Genomic DNA, 13715 nt, shown 5'->3' with positions numbered 1-13715 from the left:
TTCCCCCACTTGTCCTCTTCCTTCCCCTTCCCAGTCGCTCCTCCCCAGTCTCTCTAGATTTTCTATGATGTTCCTGGATCTGGAGTTCCTCTCTCCTTCTTTGTCTTTTTCGAGGAGTTGCATTAAGTTTTCCATCTCCTCCATCTGAATTAGCTCGGCCTCACTTGCATCCAGAGTTCTTCCACCATTCCTGCAACCCCAATTTGCCAGACTGTTTGCTAGTTCATTGCCCTTCCTTCTCACATGGGTGGGAAGGATGTAGGCTACCTGTCTTAGGAGTTTACTTATCTCCTTCACCAACCAGGTAGTTCTCTAGCTACGGCTGATTTTTTCTGCTGGTGTTCCTTGCTGTAGCTGTTTGACTATATCCACTACCAGTTTCGCATCTCCTTCTACCTGTAGCTTTTGGTATTCCTCCCTTATGGCAATTTCCAGCCCTCTTTTCAGTGCATGAAGCTCTGCTTCATTGTTTGTTGCATTGTCGCAGTCCATCACGTAGATTCTGAGCGTTGTTCCCTTGTCGTCTCTGAATACTCCACCAGTCCCTGCCTCTCCTGGGTTTCCTTTCATTGCCCTGTCGAAATTCAACTTGATGAACCCCTGTTGAGGATTTCTGTAGTGATTGACCTCTTCCATCTCATTAGTTTGGTGTTTCCTTGCTATCTTGTTCGTCATACTAGGCTTTAGTTGCAGGCGTGTCATTATTCTTGTCTCTGTTTGGTCAATTTTCCAATCCTCCTCGTACCACCTCTTTGTGAGAATGGTCTCTCTTATATTCTGGATGATTTGGTTCCATATCTCGTTATTTGCTCTACCATCCTCCTTGAAAATCAGGCGGTTCCTCTCTTTCCAGATGTTCCACAGAACGAATCCTATTGAGAGTTTCCAAGCCCTATTCAGGATTGTATTCTGGTAAGGTTTGTTCCTCCAATTCTCTATCGTTATTTTCATGTTGTTTATGTCTCTGTCACTGATTTCAAAAAGTTGCTGATGTTGTCTCCACAGGTTGTCATTGACTTTGCAAGCATTGGTTAAATGCTCCATGGTTTCTTCTTGTTCTCAGCAGAGGGCACATCGCGATGGGCCTTGCGTTCCTTTTTTCCTCAGTTGGTCCCATGATAGTGCTCTCCTGTGGCTCGAGATCCAGGTAAATAATGCTACCTTCGACCATGTTTTTGTTTTCCATATGCTTTCCCATTTTTTTGTTTCTGGGTGTCTGTTGTATCCTGCTTTTAGATGGTATCCTTCTGCTATTGTGAACATACCTTTGATTCTATTTCCCCATCTTAGAGTGTCTGTCCCTTCTTTGACTGCTACTTTCCTTGTTGCCATTTCCTTTTCATATATTTCCCAGTGAGCTGTTACAGGTGCTTTTGGCCAGTTTTCCTTTTGTTTCCACTTTCTCCAATATCCATCCGACTTCGGGGTTTAGTAGTTTCGTATTGTATCGCCCTCAGTTTGGATGGTGAACTGGTGGATCTCTTGGAGTAGAGGTTGTTTGTTGAGTTTTTCTCTCTGTTTCCATGCCTCTTCCCAGAAATTCGCTTTATCCCCCTCTCTTACTTCCCAGAAGCTATGCTCCCTGATCAGATCCCTATTGGCTCTTGCCAAGTTCTAGATTGCAGAGCCTTTCTTCTTAGTTTGGCTTCTCAACTTTCCTTCTGGAGACCTGGGCATCTCGTATTTTCTCTCCCATAGTTTTTTCCATAGGTCGTCCCCTCCCTGTATCCATTGCCACCACAACTTTTCCCCCATTACATGGTTTAGGATGTATGGGTCTCTCAAGCTTAGTCCTCCTTCTTTTAGGGATTTACTTAGCCAACTCCAGGATAGAAGCGCCCATTTTTTTCATCTTACTCGACCCTTGCCATAGGAAATTTTTAAACATATCTACCATTTTTTGGCAGATTGTTTTAGGTGTGGCTTGGCTGGTCAATTGATAGATCGGTATGGATTGGAGCACCGATTTTAGCAGGATTATGCGGCTCAGGATGTTCAGCGCCCTGAATGTCCAGTTTTGCATTCTCCTTTGAATCTTACCCATCAGGGTACCCCAATTAGCAACTCTGTTTTGCTTGTCATTTAACAGGATGCCTAAGTACTTTGTAGGGAATTTCCCGACTCTGAATCCCATGGTTCTTGCCAGGAAGGCTTGGGAGGAAGCTTGGGTATTGAAGAAATAAATTTCAGATTTTTCTTTACTTATCTTTGTCCCCGAAGCCCCTATGAATTTTGTGAGAATTTCCATTATTATTTTTAATTCTTTGAGTGTTGCCTGTCCATATAACATAACATCATTGACAAATTGTTAGTGGGTTAGAGATAGGTCATTTCCCCATAATCGTAATCCCTTTAGTTGTTCACTATTAACTTTAGCTTTTATTAGTCTTGCTAGTCCATCCGCTACAAGGATAAACAAGAACAGGGATATCGGGTCACCCTGCTTGAGTCCTATGGAAGGATTGAAGGCTTCCGTTGGTGACCCGTTTAGTAGTACTGACATAACTGGCATAGTTATCATTGACATTACCCAGTTTATCCACCTGTCGTCAAAACCATATGCCTTTAGGATTTGTTGGAGGTATCCCCAACTAAGTCTGTCATAAGCTTTGGCTAGGTCTAGTTTTATCAGCATCCCTTTGGTTTTTGAATTTTTCAGTGAGTGAATTGCTTCTTGTGCTACCACTATGCCATCTATTATTTGTTTGCCTTTGACAAACCCCGTCTGCTCCTGGGATATCAACTCTTGGTAGTATTGGTTTTAGTCTATTCACCATGATTGTAGCTAGTATTTTATATATAATGTTGCAGAGCACTATTGGTCAGAATCCTTGTGGTTCTTTTGAGTTCCCTGTCTTTGGTATCAGGGCTAGGAATGTAGTATTCAAGGCCAGGTGCATTCTTTTGGTGCATCGGGACTCTTTTACTACATTCACTATATCCTGACTCATGAAGTTCCACGTGGCTTGATAGAATTTTGAGGTGAATCCATCTGGCCTAGGTGCTTTGTTTTTTGCCATATTTTTGTTACCTCCTCCACCTCTGCTTTCGTTATGACCCTTAGGAGTGCCAAGTTCTAGTCTCTAGTCACTATTTTGGGGATATGTTGACTAATTTTATCAATTTCGTCCTCCCTTCTGATATTGGGTTCTGTCAAGATCTCTTTAAAATGTTGTACCATCAGATTCTCCATTTCAGCTTTTTGTGTTAGCCTGTTGCCTTGGTTGTCTTTTAGGGAGAATATTCTATTTTGTTGTCGGTGCTGTAGCATTGCCTTATGGAAGAATTTTGTGTTTCTTTCTCCTTCTTTTAGCCATTGGATTCTCGATTTTTGTTTCCATAAGATTTCCTCTTGTTTTCTTCTTTCCTCCAGTTTATTTAGCACCAGTCCTTCTTCTTCTGCCAGTTCTTCATTTCTCCCTTCATCTATGATTTTCTGTTGTATTCGTTTCATCTTTATCTGGAGCGTTTCTTGTTCCTTTTGAATATTTCCAAATTCTTCTCTGTTCCACTTCTTTATCCTTCCTTTTAAGTCTTTTAATCTGAGTTGGAGAGTGTGCATTTTATTTCTTCCTTCCATCCCAGTCTCAGTCTCCTTCCACCAATTCTTCATCTTTTCTATGAAGGTGGGATCTCTCAACCAGAATGCCTCAAACCTGAAGGGTCTATTCTAGTTCTGCTGATTCATAGCTATTTCTAATTTGATGGGCTAGTGATCTGACCCTAGACACGGGAGGATTGTTGCTTCATAGAAGATATCTTTTCCAATGAAGTGTTCTATTGCTAGGAATTTGTCTAGCCTTGATGCTATTTGTCTGCTCCCTCCTCGTCGATTGTTCCATGTGTATTTTCCATTTATGGTTGGGATATCTACCATTTTTAGTTCTACCTGAAGGTCCCTGAATCTCTCCATCTCTAGCTCTTCTCTTTGCAGTCCACCTTTCTTCTCATCTTTTGATGTTGTCATGTTAAAGTCTCTTGCTATCAACCACAACTTTTCTTCATGAAGGTTTCCTAGCTGCTGAAGTTGGAGGAGGAATCTTCCTCTTTCCACTGGTGTATGAGGGCCGTATACTGCCGAAACTAGAAACCATTCTCTATTTCCGATTAACCAGAACTTCCCTGTGAGTATTCTTTTCATGCCTATCTAGTAATCTGTTGTGATTTCTACAGGGTTCCATAGTATTGCTATGCCTCCCGCACTACCTTTCGCATCTATGGTCATGCATTCATATTTCAGTTTGATTTTGTTTAGGATTTCCTCCATTTTCCTTCCTGAGATTTTTGTTTCCTGTAACAACATTAATTGGGGTTTTTCTTTTCTTAGCCTTTCCACTAAGTGTCTCTGTTTTCCTTTACTATTCAGGTCTCTTATATTCCAGGATGTGATTGTCATTGTGGTGCTTGGCTTGACTGGTGCAATACCACCGAGAGCAGAACTACTCTCTCGGTGTTCACTAACATTTCTCCCATGATCTGTATCGATTCCTGTATATTTCACCTACCTCCTTTTTTCCCGCCTTTTGCTTTGCTTTGATGGTCTTGAGTATTATCGTATTGGAGCCCTAGTTGTTCTACCATTTCCAACTTTCCTTGTCCCTATTTCGCTTGGTGCTCTTGAAAAGTTTCTCTATATATTATTTTTTTCTCTTCTGGAATGAATCTTTCATACAGGTGTCTCCATTCATCTACTTGTTTCCGCAATACTTCTTCTTCTGAGCTTAGTTCTTCTCCTTTGCTTGTGTCAATTTACATTACTACATTGGCCATCTTCTCCCTCGCTTATTGGTTCACTTTGTTCCTTTCTCTTAGTATGTGATTTTCCTTGACTTGTTCTGCTTTCCTTTCCCTTTTCTCCCTAATAATCCATTGTTTGGGTCTCATTATCTTCTTATTCATCTTGTAGGATTTCAAAGCTGTTTGTATTACTTGGCTGGGTTTGTTGTTCTTTCCTTCCTTCACTGGGGTTCTCTCTTGTGTGTCTTCTTTTTCTTTTTACTTCCTAAAACCCTTCCTTGTCTTCTTGATTTTTCCTCTGTTGTTTGTTTCTTCACTCCTCTTCTTCTATGTTGAGTGGGCATTCCTTGAACAGATGTCCATACTCATGACATCTTCTGCATCTGAATGGAATGTGCTCATAGTCAAGGGTTTGTTGCCATACTTCCTCATGATACTCTAGCTCGACTGTATCTGGAATAGGGTCAGCTATATTCATGTAGACACAAATTCTAGCATATGAGGTGTATCTTCCCTTTTTTGTAGTTTTAGCTATTTTAACAAAGCTTCCTATTGTGTTTCCTATACCCTCTAGGATTTTTGGATCCCAGAAATCCATTGGTAGCCCGAATAACCTTACCCATACTGGGGCTGCTAAGAATTTTTCCTTATCAGGGTTATAACATTCTTCCCAGTATCTCATAAACAGTCCAGCATTATAATGAAAGTATGGACCATTTTCAAACACTTTTTCTTTATCTTGCAGGTTCGAGAAGATTACCGTGAAGAAGCCTCTTGCTCCCAGCTTTAGCTCGATATGGCCTCGGGGTTGCCATTTTTGTTGGATCCATCTGGTGAGGTCCTTTTCCGTCAACCAAACTCTGATAGATTTGCAAATTAGTGCATGGTATTTCATGTATCTTCTATATCGCTCCAGTTTTTTCATTGGGATTATAAATCTTGGTTTCTCTGCCACACATGGTAAACACTTGCCTCTGTTTCCTGCCTGCCATCGTGCTCCAAGGATAGGTCCTAGTTTTCTTGTTTCTTCCGCCTGGTTGCTGGTGTTCTGGCCTTGCCCTGCCACTGCATCTCAATAGGAGGGGATCTCTCCCCTCCTCTCCTCCTCTGTCATTTCTGCTGGTTCTTAGTTTCTGCATCTGTCGTTTGCTGCAGTTTTTGGTTTTCCCGCGCTGCCTAACTCATGGTTGCCTGACCATTAGGGTTGCAGAGCGATTCCCGTCATGTATTTTGAATATAATTTGTCTTGTTCTTGATATGTTATTCCCTGGGGGATAGGAATATGGAACCGGTTGTCGGCTAAAAGAGGGGTGTTGAATGCCAACAAGATTACAGTTGATGTTGATATACACATGCTTGCTCTTTCTAAGCATTATGGAAATCACATAGTTGATCAGCTCCTAGGCATCATCCAAGTGATTCACAATATTTTAGATCCACATATTGACCACAAGAATGAAGTTCCATTATAAAATTATAACATATGGAACTCTTTTATGCCATGATAAAACTCCATGAAACCATTAAGTGTGACAATTCTGAGCATTCAATTCAATAAGTGTAAAGGATATTGATAAATTTCACTGGACACTCAATAATAAAGAATTACTGGACTGATGTGATTTTCTTGATCATTTTCGTTAGGATAAGCATGTTAAGCTATGTGATGCTTCAATATGTGGTTATTATTAATATTATAAGACATGGCTAGGTCTAGATAATGTGGAGACGAAGATGATGAGGATGAAAGTGGTGGAAACTGGTCATGAATAATGAGTGTGGATGCCTATTATGTAGATATTCTTAAGATTAGAGGACGTGGAAATGAAGAGGTTGAGGATGAAGGGAGTGAAAATTGAGAAATAACACTGAGCTATGGGTAGATCATTCTCCTATTCAATAAATAGGTTGGCCTTGGCCTAGGCTCAATTGGTTACCCCCCGAAAAATACTAAATATGAAATTTTTACTCTCATATATCACATCACAACTGTTCAATTCAATTATGAGGGGTACTTTTCCTGCATGCAGCTTTGACATACTTCCTCTCTTAACATATCCTTGTGTATATTTTGAGATCCATGGACAATTTGTATTCCAACATATTAATTAACTTATCTTGTTAATGTAAAGCCTTGAATGTGGCTCAAATATACAATTTCTTTTTACTCCTCTTGCTCTTATTGCACTTGCATAGTTTCACACAATTGAGAAAGAAAAAAAGGGAAATGTCTCTTTGCAAAAAATGGATAATATCTTCCAAAACCTACTCTAGTACTTTTAATAATGCCTAGAACCTTTAGACTAAAAAATTGAACTAATAAAGAGAAAAATGAAAGCATATTTTTGCACATAAAAATGGATAATATCTCTTCCAAAATCTATCTCTAGTGAACTAAGATAATGAAACAAAGTTAATCATCAAAGGAAAGTAGACGGGGATCAGAAACCTCCCATAGGTAGCTGCAATATGCCTCCTATTGAATAATAATTGCTCACATTCACTGATAAATTACAGAGTCCAGACTGCTATTTTTACCAAGCAGTTAGTAAGATCGTCATTATTGCTGATATGATTCACTGTAAACCATATGTCATACTAGGCTAGATAGTTTTTGATCCAGGTGGATGTTGGTGGCCACCCACCTATCCCACTTGGACCCCCACAACTGTCTCTTTCAGTTTTTCAGTTTCCTTAATTGTAGCACAATTTACTATTTTTAGCAGTTTTTTGGGTCCTAAACTTCCGGAGCCATTTTGAGGCCCTAAACAATGTTTTTTTTGGAAATCTATCGCCAACGATTTTTTTCCTAAAATAATCTCTTTTGTCGTAGTCCTCGAGAGATCTTTCAAATGGGTTATCATGCGCATCAAACGGAGATAATATGACTAAGCCGCGACCCCGGGAAGTTGGTTGTCCAACTTCCCCAAACGGGGCCCATAAACTCTTGGTGTTACATCTCCTCAGGTTAGGGTTTTGGTTGTTTAGGGTTTTCTCTTATTGTTCAATAATGAAAAGGCCCTTGAGCCTCATGGTAACACAGTTCAGAGGCATGTAGTCATCACATCTCTTCTCAGAGATAAGCTACCATCGCCCTAGTTGGTTTATTTCCATTTCTGTTTGTAAGCATATTTCAGTATTTTACAGTAATGAAATGAAGTATTATTTCCGCTGCATATTTGTATTTATGGCTATATCTGTAATTTGTTGCGCTCCTGTTTAAATCTGGATCAGTTTTTGGGATGTTCCATAGCTCTTATGCAAGAAACCTTAGTACAGTTATAAAATGTCTATATGCTAATAGCTCAAAAATCAAGTACATATGGTACTTTCAAACATGTTCAAAAATTAGATTGTAGCTTTAGTATTTGTAAATTTTTTAAGAAGGTAATATAAATTCTTGGATTTTGTTTACACAAAACTTGCTAAGTCATATTGGCATATCCCACATCCCTTGTTTAGGAGTTAAGGACTATTATTATGATTTATTCTTTTGTATATACATCCATAGTATGCTCCTATGTGTTTAATGAAAAAAAATTAATAAATATTCCCTTTGCATGGCTACTTTAATCTATACATTTGATCAACATAATTCATAAATACAAGTGTGGAGTAACTAGGTAATTATCCTTTCTACATCAGCTTTATAAGTAGAGACTATTATTGTGCACCGGAACCAACTCCAACGAGCCACACCAAATTTGCATGCCTCGTTCTCCAATTCCTTAGGATGTTCTTTCAAATAATTCAAGTAATTTTGGGCCTCTGGAAATCCTATGTTGTCTGTAATAATGCATGATCCTTTTTCAACCATGCATGTCTCCTTAAGTAATGGAAGATCTAACTAATAGTAATTCTTGAAGTGATCAATGAATATAAATTCAAATGATGATGTTGTCATTTCAATGAGGAACTCGTCTAATTCATCCAACACCTTACTCCACTTTCCTTTCAACATCGTCACCTTTGAGGACAATCCTAATGAGGAAAAATGGACACAAAATTCTATTAAAATTCAGTTCATGGAAATATTCTCATTGCTAGCCTCTAGTATTAGACTATGATTCAAGAAAACATTTGAAATATGATCAACATCATAGATACTCAAAATTTTTGGGACAAATTAATACAAGAATTTATTGGCAATTAAAATTTCAAACATGCCCAATACTAGCATTAAGTCATATGCCCAGACAACAACAACTTATTTGAAGTAGATTCAACATTAGATAAAACCTTTACCCTTAGTAATAGCAATGATACACTAATAATGCATCTACAAAATTTCTATGCACTAGAAGTGAGATCAACGTACATATGCTTAAAGGATCCACCTCAAGTTAGATGCAATATTTCTAGCCTTCAATATTTGCAACTTGATTCATGTAAATAACATAAATTGTTTCCATCTAAAATGGAAGGCCTCACAATATATGCTTAGATTTGATTTCCATTGAAACATTAATTGAATAATAGAAAATGTATAAATTTAAAACAAATGTGTCTAGAATTTTTTTTTTTCTCATATAAAGCATGTTTAAATACTTTTGATTCCTTAGAAGATATGCTACTAGAAGCATATGGGTATCTCAAAGATTGTGATTAGGCTATCAACGTTGGGGTTATGAATATACTCGAGAAAAAGTGGATGTAAGTTCATGTTCCAATTCCTTGGTTATTCGTATTTATACATTTTCAATCTTGATGATTCTAATTATTTTATTTTACAGTATATGTAAGATCAAATGATGAACACAATAGGCACAATTATTGAAATCCAAGACGAAGAAGCTTGATTTTGACTTAAACCTTTGTAGTTGTAAACTTTTATTTTCTTTGATTGACATTGATAGACATTAACTTAAACTTGAGTGGTTGTAAACGTGTTTTTTTCTCCATTAACATTAGTAAAAGTTACTGCTTCACATCTCCCCTTATTTAATTTAAAATAAAAGATTAATATAGAACCCTCAACCTAATTAAGAATCCTTTACTTTACGCAACAAAATTATCAATACATTTAAGATCGGAATAAAGTGCTTAATGAAACTTTGGAAAGAATAAACGGCTTTTACTCAAAGAATACCGGGAAGATAAATGGCCTTCTAAGTTTTTACGCCAATTTAAAGTAAATAATCCATAGCTCATTTCATGAAGTTACTATATTAACGTTGGGAAAGAATACACCGCTTTCACTCAAAGAATAATGGGAAGGTAGTTGGTCTTGAAAGTTTTTACGTCAATTTAAAGGAAAAAATAAAGTAAATAATCCATAGCTCATTTCATGAAGTTATTCCATTAAAGTTGGAATATATAAAGGTAGAAAAACTTGCACTACCATATAAAACAACGATACGTAGGCAGGCAATAATGTAGAAACATTGGAAAGCAGCCGGACCTGTGGAAACAGTGAACCTATGAGAACAAACAAAATGGGGTCATTTCAGAGTACAAATACTTTTCTTGCACCCAAAGTAAAGTTGCTTACTTTTTTTGTTTGGAGTAGCTCACGGTCGTACATAATCTTGTTTAGAATCTCGTTTAGAAAGGGACTTTGTCGATTAATGTATTGATGTGATTTTCTTGATTATGGTTGTTAGGATAAGCATGTTAAGTTATCTTATGCTTCACTCACTATGTGGTTATTATTAATAACATAAGACATGGTCAGGCTTAGAGAACGTGGAAACGAAGATGATGAGGATGAAGGCAATGGAAATTTGGCATGAATAATGGTTATGGATGTCTATTATGTAGTTATTTTTAAGATTAGAGGATGATGATGTGGAAATGAAAAAGTTGAAAATGAGGGAAGTGAAAATTAAGAAATAACATTAAGTTGTGGGTAAATCATTTTTTTATTCGATAAATAGGTTGCCATTGGCCTAGTCTTAGTGGGTTACCAAAAAAATACTAAATATGAAATTCTTACTCTCATATATCGTTGTTCAATTGAATTATAAAGGGTATTTTATCCTTTAAGCAGCTTTGACATACTTCCTCCCTTAACGTCTCCTTGTGTATGTTTTGAGATCCCTAGACAAATTGTATTTCAACATATTAATTAACTTATCTTGTTAATGGTAAGCCTTGAAAGTGGCTCAAATTTATAATTACAATTTCATTTCATTCGTCTTGCTCTTATTGCATTTGAGCATAGTTTCAGAAAATTTAGAAAGAAAAAAAGGGAAATATCTCTTTGCAAAAAATGAATAATATCTTCCAAAACCTACTCTAGTACTTTTATAATGCCTAAAACCTAGTACTTTTGTAATGCCTAAAACCTTTAGACTAAAAAAATGAACTAATAAAGAGAAAAACGAAAACATGTTTTTGCACATAAAAATGGATAATATCTCTTCCAAAATCTACCCTCGTGGACTTTGATAGTGAAACAATGTTAATCATCAATAGAAGGTAGATGGGGATTAGAAACCTCCTGTAGGCAACTGCAAGATGCCTCCTTTTGAATAATAACTGCTCACATTCACTCATAAATTGCAGAGCCCGGACTGTTATTTTTACCAAGCAGTTAGTAGGGTCATAATTATTGCTAATATGATTCAATGTAAACCATATTTCACACCAGGCTAGATAGTTTATGGGGTTTTACGTAGCTCTTATGCAAGCAACCTCAGTACAGTTATAAAATATCTATATGTTAATAGCTTAGAAATCTAGTACATATGATACTTTCAAATGAGTTCAAAAATTAGATTGTAGCTTTAGTATTTGTAAAGTTTTTAACAAGGTAATAGAAATTATTGGATTTTGTTTACACAAAACTTGCTAAGTCATATTGGCATATCCCATATCCCTTGTTAGGAGTTAAGGACTACTGTTATATTTATTCTTTTGTATATACATCCATAGTATGCTCATATGTATTTAATGAAAAGAAGTTAAGAAATTTTCCCTTTGCATAGTTACTTTAATCTATACATTTTATCAACATAATTCATAAAGACAATTGTGGAGTAACTAGGTAATCATCCTTTCTACATCAACTTTGTAAGTAGAGAGTGTTATTGTGCATGGGAACCAACTCCAACAAGCCACATCAAATTTGCAGGCCTCGGTCTCCAATTCCTCAAGATGTTCTTTCAAATAATTCAAATAATTTTGGGCCTTTGGAAATCCTGTGTTGTCTGCAACAATGCATGTTCCTTTGCCAAGCATGCCTCTCTCCTTCAGTAACAGAAAATATTACTGATAATAATGCTTGAAGTGATCCATGAATATGGAATCGAATGACGACATTGTCATTTGAATGAGGAACTCATCTAATTCATCCAACACCTTACTCAAAGTTCCTTTCAACATCGTCACCTTTTAGGACAATCCTAATGAGGAAAAATGGACACAAAATTCTATTAAAATTCAGTTCATGGAAGCATGTTCATTGCTAGCCTCTAGTATCAGACTATGATTCATGAAAGCATTTGAAATATGATCAACATCATAGATGCTCAATGTTTTTTAAGACAAATTAATACAAGAATTTATTGGCAATTAAAATTTCAAACATGCCCAGTACTAGCATTAAGTCATAAGCACAAAAAAAACAAAATATATAAAATAGATTCAACTTTAGAGGCACTCTAAATCATTAGAATATGCATTGGAATGTAGTTCGGATGAATTTTTGTGTTCATTCTCTTTCTAATGAAAATATGAGAATACTATCTTTATATGTTGTGTTATGATATTTAGAAGTGATTATAGATGCATTGGAATGAAAGATTCTTCATTAAAACAAAGGCTTAACAATGCTTTCAAAAGCCAAAACCAATGAATAAATAAATAACAATTGTTTAATATACATGTAACTGAGTAATATTCATTGAAAAAACATAATGGAACTACCATATTCATTTGTGTTGAAGGAAAGTTATTTTAGTAGGAAAAATGCACTAGTTACATTTGGAAGAAGCCTTGGAGAGCTAGATGGAGGGTAAAATAGTGCATGTCTATCAAAATGTTGACTCATGGATTTCCTTCTGCTTTTTCTTTATCAAAATTAAAAAAACATTGGTTATATTATATCCAAAATGTACAACAAAAGAACAATGTTTGGGGCTCAGACTCAGACTAGGGCTTTGATATACAATGGATGATCCCTTCTTTGGTATACAATGGATGATACCTTCAACTATAGTAGAGAAAATAAATATGATGACGATCATTCAGTCCATAAGTACCAACCTGACTAATGAAAAACTTTTGTAGACATGGAGACAGGTGGCTCACCTTGTTTTCCTTTCCCTTCTTCTTTGAAACATCCTTCCACTAAGTTGAAGGGAGGAGGCCTGGTGGAGGCCCCTACGAAACTACCTATCCATCTATATTCCAATCAATGTCTCCCTCACAATTAAGGGGAATTTTCGTTTCCAAATCATAGTTCTCCTAGTTTGAATTAATTGTTCAATAAAACTAGGTTATGTTTGGAAGACCAAAGTGTGATATTCATCCCTTTTCATAGAAGGGGCAATTGGTGCCTTAGTCTATTTAAAAGGCTCAAGTAGAACATATATGTTTCTACGAACTAACCCAACAGTTATATTCCAACCTCTAGGTTTAATCAATTTCCCCTTTCTTCCATGAAAATATTGGTCTTTTGACATCTATTCTATAAATGGCTGACTAGTTCTTAACATGCCCTGCATTTGAACGTAGTATTCTTGTGAGAATCATTCCATTCCAAGACGATATTATTTGGGAGATCATGAACCAAAATGAGTTCAACATCGATTCAAAGCACATGAGACAATGTCCTTTTGGACTTGATTGGTCTGAGCCTTTAGAAACTTCCCATGGTGTTTCCAATTAGTTCGAGCACTGGTAAAACCCACAAAAAAGGGAATATTGGGCATGCTCATCCACAATGGGTGGTATTAAAAGATATGGTAGTAGGATTGAACACGAAAACCAAGGATTAATAAATAGGCCATGCCTACCCATAAATCTAGTTATTT

General features: G+C 36.7%; 1 protein-coding gene across 1 annotated transcript; it reads right to left on the bottom strand.

Moving 5' to 3' along the window:
• Positions 1-312: 312 nt before the first annotated feature.
• Positions 313-1044, bottom strand: LOC149161966 (uncharacterized). Its single transcript, XM_089435060.1, has one exon. The coding sequence runs from the start codon at positions 1042-1044 to the stop codon at positions 313-315; it is 732 nt and encodes a 243-aa protein (XP_089291186.1).
• Between the last annotated feature and the right edge of the window lie 12671 nt (positions 1045-13715).

The sequence above is a fragment of the Pinus tabuliformis genome, chromosome 5_2 (assembly GCF_031772625.1).
Source record: "Pinus tabuliformis cultivar Carrire ecotype Pingquan chromosome 5_2, CPIR1, whole genome shotgun sequence".
NCBI classification, from domain to species: Eukaryota; Viridiplantae; Streptophyta; class Pinopsida; order Pinales; family Pinaceae; genus Pinus; species Pinus tabuliformis.
The sequence above is the reverse complement of the archived record's forward strand: the minus strand, read 5'-3'. Positions and strand labels throughout refer to the sequence as shown.